This window comes from Choloepus didactylus, chromosome 19 (assembly GCF_015220235.1).
Source record: "Choloepus didactylus isolate mChoDid1 chromosome 19, mChoDid1.pri, whole genome shotgun sequence".
NCBI classification, from domain to species: domain Eukaryota; kingdom Metazoa; phylum Chordata; class Mammalia; order Pilosa; family Megalonychidae; genus Choloepus; species Choloepus didactylus.
The window spans coordinates 10,719,509-10,740,500 of record NC_051325.1 but is presented as its reverse complement, the minus strand read 5'-3'; the positions used below and the strand labels follow the sequence as shown (position 1 = coordinate 10,740,500).

The window sequence follows — 20,992 nt, the reverse complement described above, 5'->3', positions numbered from 1 at the left end:
AGACCCCTGGATCTATTTGAGCACACTAGGGATAAGCAAACATTACTCCAACTCCAAGTAAGGTTAAATCTTTGTAATTACCAAGTGTCTTCTGTATTAAGTAGTTTACAGAAACTAAAATATACACAGTCCTTACACTTCAACCTTAAATCAGGTTTTCACGCTGAGTCACTTACATCAAGGTTCTTTAGTTGCACCCCATGGTGGCTAACCAGCTTTTCAGCACTGACACCTGTCTATGGACCAACATGATGGCTTTAGATATGCACACAGTCTTACCATCTATCGGAAATGCAAACAGCCATTTCCTACTTTAAAGCAAACAAAAACTTTGTACATACCACTCCAATTTTTAGCCATCTTGAACATATTTGCAGCTCTGGTATACATTTCACAAGCCTCTTCTATCCTTGTGTTTCCTCTGAAAAAAATTTTAAAATGAGGTTAAGTTTTATTATAACAACCATTCACCACCCTAAAGCTCCCTTCCTCAAATAATAAACATTTAAAATGAGCACTTACTATATGCCAGCATTACAGAATATTATTGGGTGTTCAAAAGAGATATTCTTGTTAGCCCCACTTTTTGGGTAAGGAAACTGAGGCATACACAGGTAAAGTAAGTCACACACAGTGAGGAACCTGTGGACCTGAGATGCAAATACAGATGAGGCTGACTCCAGAGCCTTCACCCCTATCAGTCTTATGCTACTCACCACGTGTGAAAACAGGAAGAATTTCAACATCTGAGAAACTGAAAATATATTTTTCAAAGAAGATTAAATTTTGAAGGATAAATACATCTTTAACCTGTTAATTTCCAAGAGTTTATCACCATATTTATTCAAACTTAAATAAAGCAAAACTTGAAGCCAGAACTCAATCTCCTAGCATAATGGGAAAGCACCACGCTGTTCTGCGGCTGTACTATCTGTCGGCTCTGGCGAGGACAAGCCCTTCTCTGATGTGGAAGAGGCCCCCCGGAGGCCATCTGGTCCAGCCTCCCCCATCCTTGTGGAGATGCATGTTACAACACCCTGACAGAATGGCACTCCAAGTGCTTCAGGAGACACACAGCTCTGGAAAGTTCTTCACCAGGCAGCAGATTTCACTGAGGGACAGCTTTAGCTGCTTAGAAATGTCTTCTTATGCAAAAGCTAAAATAATTCTCTGTAATTTCTGGCAGAGTTTTCAAATTCAACCTTGTTTTTACTCAACTAAGTGAAGGTTCCACCAAGAAAGACATTTATCTCCATCCATTATATTCATATTTATAAGCATAAAATAACCCGAGGAAAAGCAAGACATAGTAGACTGTGCAGTGCACATGAGAAACTCATAGTTGACTACAGATAAAAGGACTAAATGACAGGAGAGGTCAAGGCTGACAGCTGGAGCCTGGGCACAACTGGACATGAGTAGGTACACACAGACATGCCAGGAAATCAAATAAGCTCCAAACTCCAGGACAGAGCCAGGCAGCTCTGGGCCAGTGACAGTCCCAGAGCAGAATGAAGGCCAGCTGGGCATTCAGGGTCAGGACGAGTTTGACTCAGACCCTGGGCAGTAACTGCCAGCTGCTTGACCTGGGCTGGGTCTTGAACTTCTCTGGCCCTCAGTTTCTGTATGTATAAACGGAGGATAATATTATCTATGATTTTGGGGTTATTCTGAGGATCAAAAGAGATAATTCACTGCAGAGCTTGACCCAGAGTAGGTATTCAATCATGATGGCTATGATAATTAGATTGTAGGCATAAAAACTTTTGCGAATATCTGCATATTATATGTCTGATAAGGGACTTGTATTTAGAATATAAATATAAATCTTACAGCTCAAAAACAAAAAGATAACCCAACTGAAAAACAGGCAATGGACCTGATAGACATTTCCTCAGAGAAAATAAACAAATGGCCAATAAGCACATGAATAAATGCTCAATATCATTAGTCAGCAAGAAACTGCAAATCAAAACCACAATGAGATACCATTTCATACCCATGAGGATGGTAACAATAATAATAATTAAAAAGGCAAACAGAAAATAACAAATGTTGGTGAGAATGTGGGACATTTGGAATCTCAGACACTGCCAGTGGGAATGTAAAGTGGTAAAGTTACTGTAGGAAAACAGTCTGGCGGTTACTCAAAAGGTCAAACAGTATTACCATATAACCCTGCAATTCCACTAAGTATACACACAAGAGAAATAAAAAAATGTATCCATGCAAGAACTTGTACACAAATGTTCACAGCAGCATTATTCATAAGAGCCCAGAAGCAGCAACAACTCAAGCGTCCATCAATAGATGAATGGATAAACAAAATGTGGTATATCCATAAAATGGAATAGTATTCAACAATAAAAAGTAATGAAGTATGGATACATGCTACTACATGGACGAACCCTGAAAATGTTATGCTAAGTGAAAGAAAGCAGACTCAAAAAAAAAAAAAAACACAGAATGTATTTGATTCCTTTTATACGAATGGTCTGGAGTAGGCAAATCTATAGACAGAAAGTAGGTCTGTACTTGCCTAGAGCAGTAAGTGTTGGGGGAAAATGGGGGGACTGACTCCTAAAGGGTAAAGGGTTTCTTTCTGGAGTGATGAAAGTATTCTGATGTCAATGTGTTGATTCACAACTCTGTGATTATACTAAAAACCATTGAACTGTACACTTCAAACGGGTGAATTGCATGCTATGTGAATTATATCTTACTAAAAGTGTTACCAACAAAAACAAAAAACAACAACCCCAAAGCCCTATACAACCCTTCTGGGGACTATGTCACATAGCAAGTAACTAGAAGGCAACAAGCTACACAAATTGTCAGGATATGCAAAGCCTTCTCTCACTCACACCTCCAAGTCCCTTTTCCTCCACTTCAAATCTACACATTAAACATATGCAAAAACCATTAGCTAACAGATTTCCCCAGTGGAATATATCTAACATGAGAAAGTTTTCAATCTTACCACAACTCCTTGGAGCTAACAAAAACCTGCCACCTTTCTTATGACTTGTTTTTCTAAAGCGTACCAAGAATCCTGAGCTGTAATTATAGAGCAATCATTCTTATTAAAGGTTTCCAAATAAAACTAGCTTAATTAAAATGTACTTTATCCTATTATTTTCAGAGCTAGATTTGGCTAAGAATAATAGAACTCCTACATTATGCCAGGCGTTATGCTAGATATTTCCACACATTTTCATTATTACAACCATGAAAAAAAAAAAGATATCTTTGTTTTACAGAAGAGAAAACTGTATGTAGAGTAAGCGGCTTGCCCAAGGTCACCTGGCTAAGGTCAGAGGTAGGAGCTGACAGCTGACTTCCACTCCAGTGATCTTTATAAGATACTGAAAGAGACTGCTAGACTGAGACCCTCACCTCTCCTAAATCACCAGAAGTCATACTCTAAACACTTTAAAGAAACTCACTTGTCATCAACAGAACAGAACTTTAAACTTAAAAATGTACTTCTGCAATTCCTTCAAATGTCTACTACGTTTTAGATCTATGAAAGATAATTTTTTTTTATCAGTTTTAGAGGACAAATATTCAGAATTCATATTCAAAACTTCAGCTGATTGTTATCCAGAGCCCCCATAGAGCAGAAGATCCTTGAAAATACAAATAAGCTTCCTGGAGGGAATCTACATGATAAAGTGATACAAAGTTAAGTACTACCACTAAACTGACACTAAGAAAGCTAAATGCAGCCAAGTTACCATTTTTTTTGGAAGTAAAGGAGTACCATATTCCCACCTGTAGAAGAAAATGTGCCCTCCACTGTGAAGACAAAACACGGAGCATCCTGCATGACGACAACCACCACCACCACCACGAAGCCCCAGCTGAACCCAATTCCCTCAATTCATGACCACATTTACTCAGGAAACATGTGTGAGATCTACATGTACCAGAAATCAATAAGGGAAAAAAGCTCTTGCCCACGAGGTGGACAGAACACTGAGGAAAGAGTATTAAACTTCCAGGCTGGATGAGGTAGGAGACAGAGCATCCAACCCCTCATTCCCGATGAGGACACGTGGCCAGAAGCGGTGCTATGTCCCACCCGGACAGAGCCAGTGCCCAGCAGGACGAGGGCTGGAGTCAAGCCTGCAAGTCACAGCCTCTCTTCACTGTCCCACCATGTCTGTTCTCTTTTAGAAGCTGTGGGGGAAAACTAACACAGGAAATTGCAGCCATTATTATCTTCAAATAACCTAAAGTCTTGATTTTATCCCCCATCCTGAAAACTCTGGCACTATAGTATACACTGTTTTTAAACTGTGGAAGGGAGGAAGGAGACATTAAAGTAGAATCTCTGGGGGTAATGGTACACACATCATGAGCTGTATGCAAAAGAAAAGGTGGTAAGTGTTGCCTCTAAGATCACAAGACTTTAGGAGAGAAATATCAAAAAGAGTAACAACAATGCTCTGATGGTGTTGACCCAGGACAACAGAGACAAAATTGAGCTCTATTATCAGAATAGAGATATCAACCCAGCTGTGCCAAAGAATAGAAAACAGGGATAGTATTTAGTGGTACTTGGGACCCTGAACCTAATATTAAACCCTGGGGGATGGGGGGAAAACAACTAGGCTAGACCCTCTTCTCATCAACTCCCTAGCGATGTTACCTCACCCAATGGACCGATGCTGGGGTGGGAAGGGGACTAGCACAGGGCCTGGCACACAGTGATTGCGTCACGTGTGCATGGAGGAAACTATCTACACTGCAGGTTAAAAAAGAATTCCCCACTTTGGATGACTGTATGGTATGTGAACAATCTCAAAACTGAATTAAAAAAAAAAAAAAAAGAATTTTCCCATGTGTCCCTCCAGACAACAAGCAAATACAGAAAGCATCCAGAAAAGGAGAGGAAATTTCAAAACCCTACTCCACCACAGAGAACTATTCTGTGGTGTTGTTTTTTAACCGTCTAATAGCAACTTATTTTCATCTGATGCTTCATTTCTGTAATCTCCAAAGATTCTAAAATCTTCGGGTTTTCCCTAACCCTTCCAAGGCTATTTTATTTCTAGGCTTAATACATTTATAAACAGTCCAACCTTTTTCAAGGGATGCAGGAAGTAGAGCAGCCTGCTACGGGGAGATGCAGAGGCCCCAGAGGGGACACTGTAGGGGAAGGCAGGAGGGAGATACTGCTCCTTTCATTCTCACAGCCAGAGGGAGCCTGGGACCACAACATTGAGGCAGCATTTCAACGTTCCTTTGTTTTTCCACAAACCAGTAATAAAGAAGCCCAGGGTAGTGGAAAGCATGAGGATTTTGGAGTCAGACTACCTACAGATGAAGGCTGCCTTTTACGAGTGGCGTGTTGCCAGGAGCAGAGCAGAGCAGAGCTGGCTGCCGAGCCGGACTTATTTCCTCACCTCAGAAGATGACAGCCCCACACCAGGGCACAATGAACTCGCCTTTATCCCTCACATGCAGTGCGCTCAGCCTCGGACTCCTGGATTAGCAAAATACCTCAATCAGTTGGTCGATGACTTGATTTTCTGAGAACTTTTCACTTTACTTATGAAAAAATAATCATAGATTCTCAGACACAGGAAACCATCTGAGACTTTTTTTGAGGACTATCTGATAAAAGTATTTGTGTTTAAGCATAATTTACAGAAGGAAGTTTATGAGAATAGATATACCAAAGAAAACTAGTTGGACTTTATTTCAGTAATATGTCTCAATGCCTCAAGATTTTCTTATGGAGGGAAAATGCGTACAGATTGGACCCATTAACAAAACAAAACTAAGATATTTAAATATATAAGAAAGCTAAGAAAAATAATTAGGGGGAAACTCAGAAACAAATGTCAGACACAAAAATACTTCTTAAATAGAATTTCAATCTTTATAAATATCCTCTTTAAAGTGAATTTCAATCTTTAAAAAATATTAATGAGATTTCTGGTTCCCAAAGGATAGTAGTGGCTGCTTAAATATGAATTTTTCCACACATCCTCCAAACACCATACGTACCAACAAAGAGCAAATGCATGCCCGTAATCCGTGCAAGCAGCAAAACTAGGAGACAGAATACAAAGAACATCAATTTAAATATAACTGGGTAAATAAAAGTCCAAAGCTAGCAGAGCGAACATGAGAGCCCAAGCTGAGATGTGAAGTCAGCAGGAACTATCTGGACAAAACAGAGTAAAAGTCCAGCAAGAGCAGGTCCCACCCTGAGTGGGACAGACTGGGAGCAGGCAGACCTGGGGGACCAGAGCACCGGCAGGTAGGAAATAAAGGAAAGGGGCTGGACCAGGGGTGGAAGTCTTCAAGAGACAGGGCTTCTGAGAGAAAGGGAGGCATTTCTATGGAGCCTTAGCAGTGAGGTTAAAGAAAGCAAGTGGTGGAAATAAATTAAGACTCTTAACTGAAACACAGGAATTAGAAGTCACACCAAGCCCTTACCCATCCCTCCAAGACACCGCTCCTTAAAGAGAGGATTCAAACTAAGGAAGCTGTGAAGCCACCCAAACCCCCATCTCCTGTCAAAGACACACATGCTACTACTGGTCAGGAAACTCCAAGACACTCTAAAATAAACAGAAAAAGACAAGAAGCAGTCACAGAAGAACCAGTATCCATGTAAACAGAGTCCCTGAGAAGGGAGGGGGAGGGGGACCCAATGGAACAGAACTAATATTTAAAACTACAATATCAGAAAATTTTCTAGAAACGAAAGAAGACGTGAATCTAAATACTGAAGGGGTCTATTATGTGCTGGGAAATGTGACCCAGAGTGGTCAACTCCGAAGCACACCCCACAGTGAGAATATAAGATTTTATAGATTAAAAAAAAAAAAACAAACAACTTTAGGGTTCCAGGCAAAAAGTTATAAAAGAAAACCAGGTTAGAGCAGACTTCAACAGCCACACGCAAAACTAGACAACAGAGGAGGAACATTTTTTCAAGAAATTCAAGATCAAAAAAAAAGTGTAAGCCAAGGATTATATGACCAGCTATGCCATCTATCAAGTAGCATTGATATAAGCACTTTAAGTGAGTGAGAACTCAAGGAATACGGAACTGCACAGACTTCCTACTAAGAGATGGCTAGGGAAACAACAGAAAGAAAACTGGGGGTAGCACTGATTACGTTTTCTTATTGATCAAAGACTAAAGTAAAAGTAGGGAAAAGGTCAAAGAATAGAATGGAAATGTTAAGTACTCAGAAAAAGTAGAAGTAATTTAAAACAACAAAAACATAAGAACAATGGAGAAAGTGGGAAGTAAAACACATTCACTGATTGGCACTTAAGGAAATAGGTGTTTTTCAAAGCAGACACAAGATAACAGATGCCTAAGTAAGGAGATGGAGGTAAGGGTATTAAAAAAGATATAGGGTATAAAGATATCTAGTAGAACAAAAATACAAACCTTCCAAAATAAAAAACAAAGAGATCACATGAAGAAATCAGCAAATAGAACATAATACACAGGAAATATAATGTGCAATAGTTTGACAGAGTTAAGAACCAGTCATATACCAGTCATTTCGAGACGGTAAATGGGCTGAAAAAAGTTTCAGATTTGCTCATAAAACAAAATCCAACTCTGCTCTCAATAAAAGAAACACAACTAAAATAAAGCTATTCAGAAAGGCTTAAAATAAAGTGACGGTCAAAGGTATACCAAATTTATCAATCAGCTTTTGTTAGATTTGTCACAACAACAAACAACCCCCAGATCTCCCAAAGGCTTCTCTCACTTTACCTGTTCACAGCAGGTTGGTGGTGGCCTTCCTCCACGTGTCACCATTCTTTACCCTGTAATGCATGCTGAAGAAGCAGCCCTTATCTGGGACGCACTCTTTTGACAGAGAGGAAAAGGCTACGGCAGAAGAAGCGCAAGATGGCCCCAGCAGCTTCTGCTCAGATATAGCATGCATCACTTTCACTCACACTCCATCACTGAAAGCCAGACACATGGACAAGACTCAATGGGGAGGGGAAGTAGACTCTTTCCAGAGCTGGGGAGCACAAGTTACAGGGCAACTGGCAGAATGCATAATCCTCTCACAGAAAGCAGAAAAATTTGCCTCAAGCAGGCAAAAGCAAACAATAAGAAAGCAGGGATTGCTATCTTGGTGTCAGACAAGGTAGACTTTGGGCTCAAAGCGTTAAATGAGATAAAGAAATTCACTTCATAATGAAATTACATTAGTTGTGAATATTTATGTACCAAAACACAGCAGCCACTTTTATAACAGAAACTACAAGAGATGAAAGAAGATAGAAATACACTATGAGATGTTAATATACCCCTTCTAGTCAACTGGACAAAAAATAAACCCAAACACAAAAGGTTAAGACAACATAATTTATAATTAGATCTTAAGCATCTCTATCAAACTATATACCCTGGTAGTGGAAAATACACGTTCTTCTCAACTGCACAAGGACCATTCATGAATACCAACCATATATTACGTGGCAAAAAAATCCTCAGTGAGTTCTCTGATTGCAATGAAATAGAGCTAGAAATTAGTAACAACATACAAAAAAAAAAAGGCCCTTCTACCCTTACACAACTCTTGGGTCAAAGGGAAAACAAAACAATGAAAACACTATGCATCTGCCCAAAGAAAGGTTTGGCCCTTGCCCCTAGCTCCTGGGAGGGAACCTCTAAGCCCTTGGAATGTCCTGGCTACAAAGAGTAACTTTGTGTGCCTGGGAGCCTTGGGTGACGCCGTATCACCTTGATCTCTGGCGGGACTGGAGACTAAGGACAGCCACGCAGGTGGTCAGCCACGGCTACACTGACCAAGCCCCAGTAAAAACCCTGGGCTCCAAGGCTCGAATGGGCTTCCCTAATACACAGTACTCCACGCACGTTGTCACACCCAGTTGCTGGGAGAAGCAAGCACTGTCTGCATGACTCTACTGGGAGAGGACAACTGGTAGCTTGTGCCTAGTGTCTCCTGGACCCAGCACTATGCACCTCTTCTTATTGCTGATTTTAACCTGTATCCTTCATGGTAATAAAACTATAACTGTGAGACTAACAGCTTTGCTGAGTTGTGTGAGTCCTTTTCTGTGAGTTCTGTGAGTGGACCTGCCAAACTGCAACGTCAGAATCTATGGGACACAATTAAAGCAGTTAGGGAAAAATTCATAGCCTTGAATGTTTGGATCCGTGCAAATAAAATAATGAAAATAAGTGAATTAAATTTCCCAATCACAAACAAAACAAACAAACAAACAAACAAAAAAACTAGGGAGAAAAACTAAGTAAATCAAAAGAAAGAGATAAAGGTAAAAGCATAAATTAATGAGGCAGAAACCAGAAAATCAGCAGAATAAATCAAAATGCACTGGTTTTTGGAAAAAATAATCTAGAGAATCAAGAAAAAGGGGAAACACACAAATACAAAAAAAGTGGCAAGGGGAAAAAATACTGGAAAAGAACATTTTTAAGTCATAAAAGTCTACCTTATAGAACATTTCAAGTCATAAAAGTCTATTTTGCACAATTCTGCAAATAAGTTTTAAAATGTAAATGAAATGAATAATTTCCTAGGAAAACATAACTTACCAAAACTGACCTCAGCATAGATAGAAAATTTAAACATTCTAATTTCCAGAGAGGGAGAAAAAAGTTATCAAGGAAACATCTACCAAAAACCCTCAGAAGGCTTCACTACAAGGAAATTCTACTTAAGCCTTCAAAGACCAGATGATAGGGAAAAAAAAACCTTCCAAATTCTTTTTATGAAGTACCTGTAACATAATACTTCAACCGATAGACTACACACATAACAGAATTGTAAATAAAAGAATTTCAAATAAAGTACTTAAAAACAGAATCCAGCAGCCTATTAAAAAATAATACATTACAACTGAGGGGATTTATTCCAGGAATGCAAAAAGAGGTCAAAATGAGGAAACCCGTGAATTAACATATTAATAATTCTAAGGAGAGAAAGCATGTTTTTCTCCATAAATACTGAAAAGGTCTTCAAAACATAACACCAATCCCTAATGGAAACATCCTTGACAGATTCTTGCCTACCACGAAAAAATACATACCTTAGTCCAAAAGAAGTATTGCTCTATTAGTTTTTAGATTTTAATTAAATTATCACTACTTACAATAAGCTCCATATAAATACAGAAATGTAAAGTTAACATTCTGAAATTCTACTTCCAAGTTCCCTGTGAAGTATAAGTAACACTCACTGAAAATTCCTCGGAGGCATCATCTAATCAAATAAATACAGAGTGAAAGCATAAGAATAAAGTTTTCTACACCTGAGTCCTGGCTGCCTAGACACTGTAGGTTCACACTCATTTTCATGGCATCTCAAAAACAGCCTAGTTTGGACAAAATATTCATGACCACTCACAGAAAGAGGAAACTATTTGAAAAAACCAAAGGTGTTAAACAATTATTTTGATTAACAAAAAATTACTTTATTTTTTTACTGGCAATCTGATTTATAAATTATTTAAACCATGGAAAGACAGATTAAGAAGTTTAAATATGTTATTTACATAACAAAGCTAACACTTAGAGACTGAGAAGTAACTAAGTAAATTGAGATTCATAAAGAGGGAAATGTGAAGCCACATAAACTAAGCGGAATTCCTCGTCATTTTTAGCAAAACCAATAAACACTGTCTATAATTAAAAAGCAAGGAGAAATGTTCTACAATTATTTAGATTATGGTGATAAACATCAGAAGAACTAAAAAGAAATAGTTAAAAATGATTACTTCTGGGGAGTAAAATGTAGGAAAGAGAAGACTGTGGGAGAATTTTACTTTTCAACTGAAATCCATCTGTATTCCTTAAGTTTTTCTCCTGCTTTAATAATAAGTATTTAAGTAAAACATGGAAGAACATGATGTGAATTCCCTTGATTTTTACACATACTTGCTTTTGAAAACTAGACAAAAGAATAGAAGAAAACATTATCAGTATTTTTATTAGCATTCACACACATTCTCTCCACCAATATTCACCACATGCCTATTCACCATGTCTTGGGGGAGACGTTGGGCCACAGCCAGTAAATAGGAAGGACTCCCAAGGAGCTTGTTCTAGAGCCACCACTGGGTCCTCCCTACCTTTTTCAGCAGCACTGTATCTCACAAGGCTCGGAAGAATGAGATTATATGTGAACACTATAAAAATTCAAACAGAAAAAGGCCAAACTGGTACTAGCGTATCATTTGACCTGCAAACTGTAACCTGACACTGAAATTAGAAAACTAAATGGTTATAATTAACAGTAATACAGTGCTGTGCAGCTTAATAAGCATTCTGACATCTCATTCAATCCTTACAACAATCCTGAAAAGTAGCTTTTGTTCCTCTGCCTGTTTCAAAGCTAGAAAACCAGAAGTACAAGTATGACTTACTCGGCCAGGGTCATCAAAGTAGGAAACGAGAGAACTAGGGTCCATATTTGGTCCTCCCATACATAATATATTATATTTCTTATAATATATTTTATAATATATGCAAATAATATATGCAAATAAATAGTTACATATACTATTCTGTTTCTTCTATACATAAATATTTCTTTTACTACAGCACTTGTCCCTGTAAGTAAATCCAAGCTACAACCCAGAACCCATGAATCTCGAAGACAATTGTATAAAAATGTAGCTTATGAGGGGTGACAATGGGATTGGGAAAGCCACAAGGACCATACTCCGCTTTGTCTAGTTTATGGATGGATGAGTAGAAAAATAGGAGAAGGAAACAAACAAACAGACAAAGGTACCCAGTGTTCTTTTTTACTTCAATTGCTCTTTTTCACTTTAATTATTATTCTTGTTATTTCTGGGTGTGTGCTAATGAAGGTGTCAGGGATTGATTTAGGTGATGAATGTACAACTATGTAACGGTACTGTGAACAACTGAATGTATGATTTGTTTTGTGTGACTGCATGGTATGTGAATATATCTCAATAAAATGAAGATTAAAAAAAAAAAAAAGTCCAATCTGCATTTAAATATCAACTACAACTGGAGAAGACCTAAATGCTTTATAAACACTATATCACGGGGCCTCACCATATTTTGGCAAAATTTAAATGTTTAATCTTTGTCAAAGTGAAGCTCAGCTGAGTGCTGATAAACAATTAATAGCTGCAATGCTTAAGGAATATTCAAGATTATCACAGATAGCAAATAAATTATAGATTCATGATTATTTCAAGATAACCCAACAGGACATTTTATTAACTTTACACTGAGGCTGCTAGATTTATGGTTCTTTTATGAGCTTTGAGGATGAAGAACATTCAAAAGCAAGGGAAGATAGGATTAACCATCAAGCAACCTTTCACTGTCATTCTCAAGCAGCTACTTTCTTAGAGGTGCATCCTGTAGGTTACCTACAACCTGTGTTTTCCTGGTGACAGGATGGAGAGGCTAGTCAGAGAGCCCCCCACAACTCAAAAGTACCTACCATCAGTCCCAGGCCAGTTTAGAATCCCACTAGCAGCTTATTAAGATTCTAATTTAGAATTTGCAATTAATGACATAATTCTATAGCTTGTATACGGCCACAAAGTACATGACAGCACTACTCTTAAAGGAGCAGTTTTACTATACTTCAGAAAGTATACCCTTCAGAAAGTGTCAAGTTTTCATTTAATTTCACAAATACAAAGACATAGCACTGTTTAACCAACTGGCAGTTAGGCAGAAAAACAGTCCTGGCTCATGGTGGTTCCTCACAGTGCTTGCGTCCCCCTCCAGCTCTTTTCCTGCAGGTGGCAATGGGGAAAGAACTCTGACACCTCACATAGCAAGCAGGCAAGGGACAGGACCTTCGCCTCACACAAAGAAGAAATAGATGGCTGGCCCCTTCTCATGAGTAAGTGACGCAGTTTCATCTCATTTTATGGAAAGCAACAAAAAAGGGAAGCTGCAGAATAGTGCTGAGAACACAGTACTGCCACAAATCCAGGGTGGGTGGTAGATAAACACTGAAGCAGTAGATGAACTCATGAGGGACTTTAAGCTGTAGTTAGGATACTGAGAATGAGGCTGGGATGTGAAATATCTGCAGTATGCTCAACAGCTTTAAATGGTGACCACTTCCTTGAAAGAACATCATCTGTCCCCTAAAAAGTGTATCTATTCAGTTCTTGAATGTGAACTTGGATGACACTTGGTGTCCATATTTTGGGAGCTAATGTGTGTTCTTATTAATCCAGGAGTCTGATATGGAGATGGACTGCACTATAGTTTGAATAAAAGATAATGTGTTGATAATTAATAACAAAGATGGGAAAATTCAGCAGCTAAAGAATGGGGGGTGGAGGTGAGTTGTGGAAGTAACCTAGATGAAGAGATGATAGAAAAGTGATGCTAGATATAATTCAGGATTCTAAACATCTTGAATTAATAAAAAATTCTTATTTTCCTATTTTAACTGATGGAGAAACTAGGCCTGGTTTTTATTACAAATGTATAACACTATCTAAACTCACACAAGGCATGGGACTTGAGCTTCGCAGGCAGATAATCTATGTGGCTGATCCCTTCTCATGAATAAGCAACTCTGAATACTTTCCTTCCCCTAAGCTTTCCTGGAGTAGAGTATTAATAAAAATAGTACAGTCCTCATAGTACAAATAACACTTATGTGGTATGTTAACTGATTACAAAACTCTTTTACATGTTTTATTTCAATTTAGGGACTAATGATCTAGTCCTAAAGGTTTCTGGCTCTGAAATTCTGGAAAAGCCACTTAACCACTCTGGCCCTCAGTTGCTTCCTTGATAAAAAAAGTGGTACTGGCAATTTTGATGACTATGTTAATTAATACTTTCATAATCATCAACCCCAACAGGCACAGTTCTAAACATTTTACACATAAAAACGCATCAGACCCTCATAACTATGAGATGTCCTATTATTATTATTTCCACTTTACAACAGAAGAAACAGAGAGAGGCTGTTGCTAGGCCCAAGTTAAAGCTAGGATAATACCCCTGACCTGCTGCATCTAGGTTAGATACATGATGCAACGCCTGTAGTGCAAACTTAGTGAGACCGTTAAAGATGGAAGTCTTCCTGGACAGCCTATGAAATAGGTGATCAACAGTGTATGGGGAAAAAGATGTTTCTCTAAAACAAAAAGCCTTTTCAAAAATCCTTTTAGGATTACTGGTGCAAGATTTGGCCTAGTTTCACAAAAACAACAGAACACCTCTTTACAAAAAGGAGCGCAAGCCTGAGACAAGCATCAAGTGCTGTCACAACAAGCTTTTCTCCTCTACCAACTGCAGATTCCCTGCCAGAAAAGCATATCCCGACCTGAAATATGGTGTGACATTAAGCTACCCCCAGGGCAAGAGGTGCTATGACATTAAATTTCATCTGAATAAATTGTTAATGTTTTGTGATGCAGAGAAAAAAGCTATGTTTGGTGTTGGCATTAAGTATTTAGGGACTGTTCTATATGCACTGTCATAACATTTAAAGAGGAAACAAAATTTAGAATTCACTGTCATATTTTTAAAGAACTATCAGGTGAGAAAGTTAAGAAACCAGCTGGGCTGAGTGCCCTCCAACTAAGGTGTTCTCGAGGACAAGAACCCATGTTTTTATGTCTCTTTGTATCCCACACTACTCTGCATTGCATACAACTTGCACTTAAGCATTTCCTGGAGATGTAGCCACAACTAGAAAATTATTTATAGCCACAAGAATGAAAGTGGTACAAGTCAGGAGTCCCTTACCTGTGTTTTTGGAACTAAGGTTCCGAACTGAATTTGTACAGAAATAAAATTGTGTCTAATAATTCAGTGGTTAAGTATGAACCACTGGTCCTTCTCAAGAATAAACAAAAATCTGCTCTTGGTGTCAGCAGAGGCTGTTTCACTTCCAAAGGAAGGGGGAAAAAAACACACGAAATTTCAGCCTCTCTCATCCTAAACAGCTGAATCATTCACACTTTCAATAGCCCAGAATTCCTCCCAGGGGTGTCAGTGCGGGCTCTGGTTTATCTAAGAGGTCTCGAATTTAAACCTTCCGTGGGAGAGCAGGGGAGAATTACAGGAAATCAACGGGATTCCCGAAAGACAGTGACTTAACCCTGAGCTTCGTGGTCTTTTAATCGAGCAGGAGGCCTTGGCTAGTAAATCAATCTCTAATGAAAAAAAAATGCTATGCTGAGAAGGCGTACTCGTCTGTTCAACCAGTATTCGTTAAGTGACACCTCGGTGCAGAGCTCCCGACTCGAGGCGAACCGGCACAGGGACCCCCAATGCGGACCCCTCCGCGGGGGATCCGTCGCCCCCACCGGGGTCCCCGGACTGCTCTCCTGCGACCCCCAGGCCGCAGCGCTCGAACACGGGTCTCCCGAGTGACTGTCCGAGAGCCGCGGCCAAAGGAGCACAGCGGGCTCGACCAGGTGGCGGGGGGGTTCCACGGGACGGGGCTCGGGGCGCTGCGGACTCGCGCAGCTAAGGGATCCCTGCCCCAGCGCGCGGCCAGCGCTGGCCGGGAGGGGCCTGGGGAGACCCGGGGAGAGTATCAGGGGGTCGGGGGTTCAGGGGGGGCCTCGGAGGGGCCCTAACAGGTCCCGGGGGTAGGGTTGCGTGGGGACTGACAGCCCCTGGGAAGCTCCGAGAGAGCCCTCAGAATCTCACGGGGGTCTGGGGGCCCAGGGGACTCTGAAGTGCTCTAGGAGGTCTCTGAGGGGAGCATGGGGGCTGAGGGCCCGGGGGGGGGGGGGTGGTGATCTGGAGGGTTGCGAAGGGGTGCTGGGGTGTGCATGAGGGCGACCGGCCGGGAAGGGGTCCCGGGACGGAGACCCCTGGGGCGCGCGTGGGCTGGCGCTCACCCAAACAGCCCTCGGAGGAAGGAGTGGGAGGCCTTGACTCGCTTCTCGGCGTCCGCCATCAGCTGCACAGCCTCACGCTCCTTCCCAGCGTTGTCCATGTTGCCGCTATCGCCGCCGCCACAGCCGCCACCACAGCCTCCTCTACAAGCTCGCGACGCGCCTCCGCGCTGCCGCCCTCCCTCCTTGCAGCCCGGGTGCGCAAGCACCGCTCGCACTGCCTGCCGGGAGTTGTAGTCCGTAAAGTTGCCGCGGCGGCCGGGATGCGCGAGGGGACAACTACATTTCCCAGAAGGCCACGGAGCAGGGCGGGTGATCCGAGCTTGCAGACCCCCGGCTCTCGGGTTCGGGGAGGGGGGCGTGACCTGCTGGAGGAGTCCTAGGCCTAGATGTACTTCAGTATTTGAGGTGTGCAGGGACTTGAGGATTTTATCCCTTCTAGTGGTTCCACCACTCTTTTCCCTGGAAAATGACGCTTAGCTTCCAGTAAAGACCACCGAAGACACGCAACCTCCAGTTGGTTCAGGACGATTGACAAGGGATGAATGAAGGACCAGGGGATACAGACTGGAACTCTCAGATGCAAATTCCGCAAAAGGGAGTCTAAATTTTTAATGCAGTCACCGAAAGTAATTCTGTCAGCCATGTGATGCCCACATCCACCCACCAAAAAGACAACAGCTGGCAGAAACAGCCAGTTTTATCTCCAAGAACAGGATGTTTAAGAATGTATCATCTTCATCCAATAGGAATTCAGTTATATTTACCTCCCCCCAAACTGCAACTTTTTGTCGGTCCTCTATTCCTTGGTTATAAATAAATTGGCATTTAATATGCATAATCCACTCTTTATATTGATTTAATTCTGAGTGCACGATTGAGTTCCCTTATCCATTATATAAGGCTGCCCATAGGTGGTGGGTCTTCTGGGACAAACTTCCTGCCTGCCAGGAAAACGTCTAATCTCCTGGGAGAAGTATCCATAGATTTAGCTGCACCCTTGTGCCAGAGATTTCCAGACCTGGCCCACAGAGAGTTATTTTTTAATTCAATGTCTAGACCATTTACACTTGGCAATGCTAAAGCAGAGATGGCAAAGCCAATATAAAAATCACTGCCAAATGAGGTTTTGTGACAATTTCAAACTATTAATAAATACACTGTGGACACTGGCACACAAACTTTATCTAAGAAAATGTAGCCTGTCTTTAGAGAGCAAGGCAAGAAAGGACCAAACTCCTAGAAAGAAAGATAATAAAGCCTGTGTCACAGAATTCATACTGTTAAAAAAAAATTAGACAAGATATTAATTTTGGGAGTTTGAGTAGTTTATGATTCATGAGTCAGGCAGCATCTGAACTGCATGTGGAAAGGATCTCCACCCAGGGACTGGGAAAGGGGACCTTATATAGGGCAAATATGGAATCAAGTGGAGAAATATTCTGATTGATAATAAGTTTCCATTTTACATTGGGGGTGGGGAGCAGATACACATTGGTTAGTATGGTATGCTTGTCCATTCTGATAAACTAACTCTGCTGGACAGAAACTTGTTTATCTGCTTATCTGCAATTCTACAGGGTGCATTCTATTGTTCCATTTTCTTGGCAAGCCCCTGCAGGTCCATTGTTTTTGTCTTCCGGAAAATCCTTTTTTAAGGAGGGGTGCTGCCTTGCAATGCCCAATGTGGGTGGCAGTTTTACTTTACTTAATATTACATTGCAAGGCACTGAGGAAAGGGGGAAATCTCAGCTCTGCATGCAGAGCTTATTTGCTATTACTACATGCATTATTCTAACTTCAAAAACCTAATTGTGTGTGTGCTTTTGGAGTGGTATTAGTGGGGGGGAGGAGGCAGAAGATTGCAGGTGGCAGTAAATGCAGAAGTAAAGAGAGAAAAAATGGTAAAAAAGAAGACATAGGCAGTTGAAAAGCAGAGCGGTTGGTAGGTGACGAGCGGACTCAAAATCTCCTGAGTACTTCACTGTATGAATTAGTGCAGTTCCCAAACCTTGCTCAACTCAGAAACTCCTGGGTATCTTCAAGAAACACTAACCCGTGGGCTGCTGCTGGCTTTTGTACCAGGATCTCCTCTCCCTGAGTCTAGGAAGTGTACATTCTAAAAAGAACTCTCCACCACTATTGTTTCAGTTTGCTAAAGCTGCCTGAATGCAATACACCAGAAATGGGTTGGCTTTTACAATGGGGATTTATTAACTTATGTTTTACAGTTCTAAGGCTGTGAAAATGTCCCAATTAAGGCGTCAACAGGATAATACGTGGACTCTGAACACAGGCTGCTGGCATCTGGGACACCTCTGTCACATGGGAAGGCACATGGCCAGCATCTGCTGGTCCTTTGCTCCTGGGTTTTGTTGCTTTCAGCTTCTGGTTCCAGTGGCTTCCTCTGTGGGTCCTCTCTTAGCTTCTCTGGGGCTTTTCTCTCCAAGTGCTCTCAAATTTTTCTGTCTTTTATCCTCTCATAAAGGAATCCAGTAAAAGGATTAAGACCCACCTTGAATGGGGCAGGTCACATCTCAATTGAAATAATTGACCTACAACAGGTCTGCACCCACAGGAATGGATTAAAAGAATATGTCCTTTTCCAGGGTACATAAGAGCTTCAAATCAGCACAACTATTCTAATGCACACAATAATTCTAGATTTTCAAATCTGTTGTCAGCTTAAAAGGAGCTAGGATGCAATTCAGGCATGGCAAACCGACATGGTGCAAGTGCCATGGACCTGGACAATGCAGGCTTGAAGGCAAACCTCTCACAGAGTACACTAGCCATACACTAGAGACACCTGGTAGTATTTTGGGAGCAAAAAATTTATTTTCTCTTAACAACACTTTTTGTACTGAAAACAATTTTTTTGAATCTTTCTTAGCCTAAAAGACAATTTTCCTTGGAACGCATAGGAACTGTGCAATAACTGTTTGTGGTTTAAAGCAAACATGCAAGATGAACCTGAGGGAAGACAGAATATAAAGAATATATTTTTGTTATGGCTGGTTACCATCGGTCTTTTTTTCCCCTTGTGTGTGTGGTTCAGGTGTGCACTGGGAGGAGGCTGAGGTCTGTGAAGCCAACCACATGCTCCTGCCTTGCACTTCCAATAGGTTTTATAATTTTTTTAAATTAATGAAAATATGTAATATTAATAGTTATTTACTGGTGCAGATGGTTGACACTTTTCCCTATTTTCCTCACTTTATGGAAAAGTTAAAAAAAAAAAAAAAACATTTCTAAAACCAGAGGACAAAAGGGGTTAATGTTACTTTAAAATTACATTCCATGTATATATACATATACACCATATATGTATATATACATTACACACACACACACACACACACACACACACAACAATTTTTCTCTGGGTACAAGGATGGCCATACTTTTAAAACTGTAAAAACAAAAAAACAAAAACCCTTTCCCCTTGCTTCAAGTCAACTTTTGTGCTCCAGAAAATTTTCTATTCCATAAGTCTGAACGTAAAACTTCAGGTATTAAAGTAATTTGTACATGTAGAATGAAAAATGACTTTTTCAAAATATACAAGGGCAGCTGCCAAATTGATGTATTATATTGCGGTCGCAGTTGATTCGTCTGGGGGGGGGTGGCGGCCGGTTGCTAAATCCTAGGCTCTCAGGACTGCTCAGAGGGTACCGGCGGCGGGGGCTCTTTCCCGGAGGCGAAGGCGAGGCGGGGGACTTGGCCAGGTCCCCGGCGGTGGCGTGCAAGGTGTGGAGGGCGGCGAAAAAGGAACAGGCGGGACACGGTTCTTTTAGGGTGAAGAAAACAAGAGAGAGAGACTTTATTGGGGGAGAGTACAAGCTTATATCGGGCGGTTTAGAGGGCGGAGTAGCTGTAAGGGTTAAAGGCTTGGATTGGTTCTGAGAGGGCGCGGAGGTTGATTGAAAAGGGGCGAGAGTTGCTCCGGTAACGGTGTCTGGCAACAATGTATGCGCACTGGTGGTGATGGGAGTTGCACTGGCAACGGGGAGTGTCCGGGCAAGATAAGGGGGTGGGGAAAAGGCGGTTCCCTCCGGCAAGCCTCCCCTAACAGTGGTATTTTGGGTGAGGAAATGGGGCCTGCCTCCGGCCTCACTTTCCCAGGCCCGGGGGGCTGTGGAGGGCGCTGTCACCCGTACCCACTACCCTCCCCAGGGGTGGATCCGGTCCCCCAGCCCAGGCCCGCCAAGTTGAAGCACGTAATCAGTGTCCCGCATTATATATTGTGGTTTCTGTTTCTTGAAAGAGTTTTTTTTGTTATTTTTACATCTAACAAAGGAAAAAAATTAAAAAGAGGGTAAGAAATGATTCCAGCGGGATGATTTTAACATGCAAAATGTCCCTGAGGTTTCTTAGCTTGCTTTCTTCCTTCTTACCCTATCCGGCCTAAACACACACACACACACACACACACACACACACACACACACACACACACACACACTTTCTGTAAAACTTGAAAATAGAAAGCAAAAACCCTCAACTGTTGTAAATCATACAATTAAATTTGATTACTTATAAATATGAACTTTGGATCACTGTATAGACTGTTAAATTTGATTTCTTATTACCTATTGTTAAATAAACTGTGTGAGACAGAGAAAAAAAGGAGCCAGGATGGACTGCTCCTCTAGGCTAGAACTTGCGATTTTGAGTGGCAGAGGTGTATCTTGACATTTTTGGTTATTTCTGGGTGTTTTCTCACTCTTTTCTTTCTCACAGGAAACCTGAGGGTGCTCCTACCCCCCACCCCCACTCCAGTGCACACCAAAGTGGAGGGAAATTTTAAGATTTAATTGCTCTGCAGATGCTGTTTTCTCCTCCTAGAGGCTAGGTTAGCAGAGGGGCAAGCAGAGTAAGGACTGGCTAGAGAGAAACAACGAATCTTGCAAGTGGGATGGAGAAGGAGAAGCACCCATCCGTGTTAGGGAGGGAGTGAAAATGCCTCAGAGCAGGAGCTGTCCTGGAGTAGAGCCAAAGGACCCATCATCTAGACCTGTGCTGTCCCACAGGGTGGCCACTCACCACCTGTGGCCGTTTAGATTTCTACTTAAACAAATTAATGTTAAAATTTAAAAATTCCATTCCTCGTCAGCCACATTTCAAGTGCTCA

The 20,992-nt window shown here is 41.2% G+C and overlaps 1 protein-coding gene across 4 annotated transcripts in view; it reads right to left on the bottom strand.

Moving 5' to 3' along the window:
* The window catches only part of NAPB (NSF attachment protein beta), a 66,124-nt gene extending 50,083 nt beyond the window's left edge, over positions 1 to 16,041 (bottom strand). For all 4 annotated transcript variants that reach the window (XR_005213029.1, XR_005213030.1, XM_037811365.1 and 1 more), the window contains exons 1-2: positions 15,862 to 16,041; positions 342 to 421 (exon numbers count right to left, since the gene is read on the bottom strand). Coding sequence is in view for 2 of the 4 variants with exons in the window: in XM_037811365.1 (XP_037667293.1) it covers positions 342 to 421; positions 15,862 to 15,959 (178 nt within the window). In the remaining 2 variants the exon portion in view is untranslated. The remainder of the gene's footprint in view (positions 1 to 341; positions 422 to 15,861) is intronic.
* Positions 16,042 to 20,992: the final 4,951 nt, after the last annotated feature.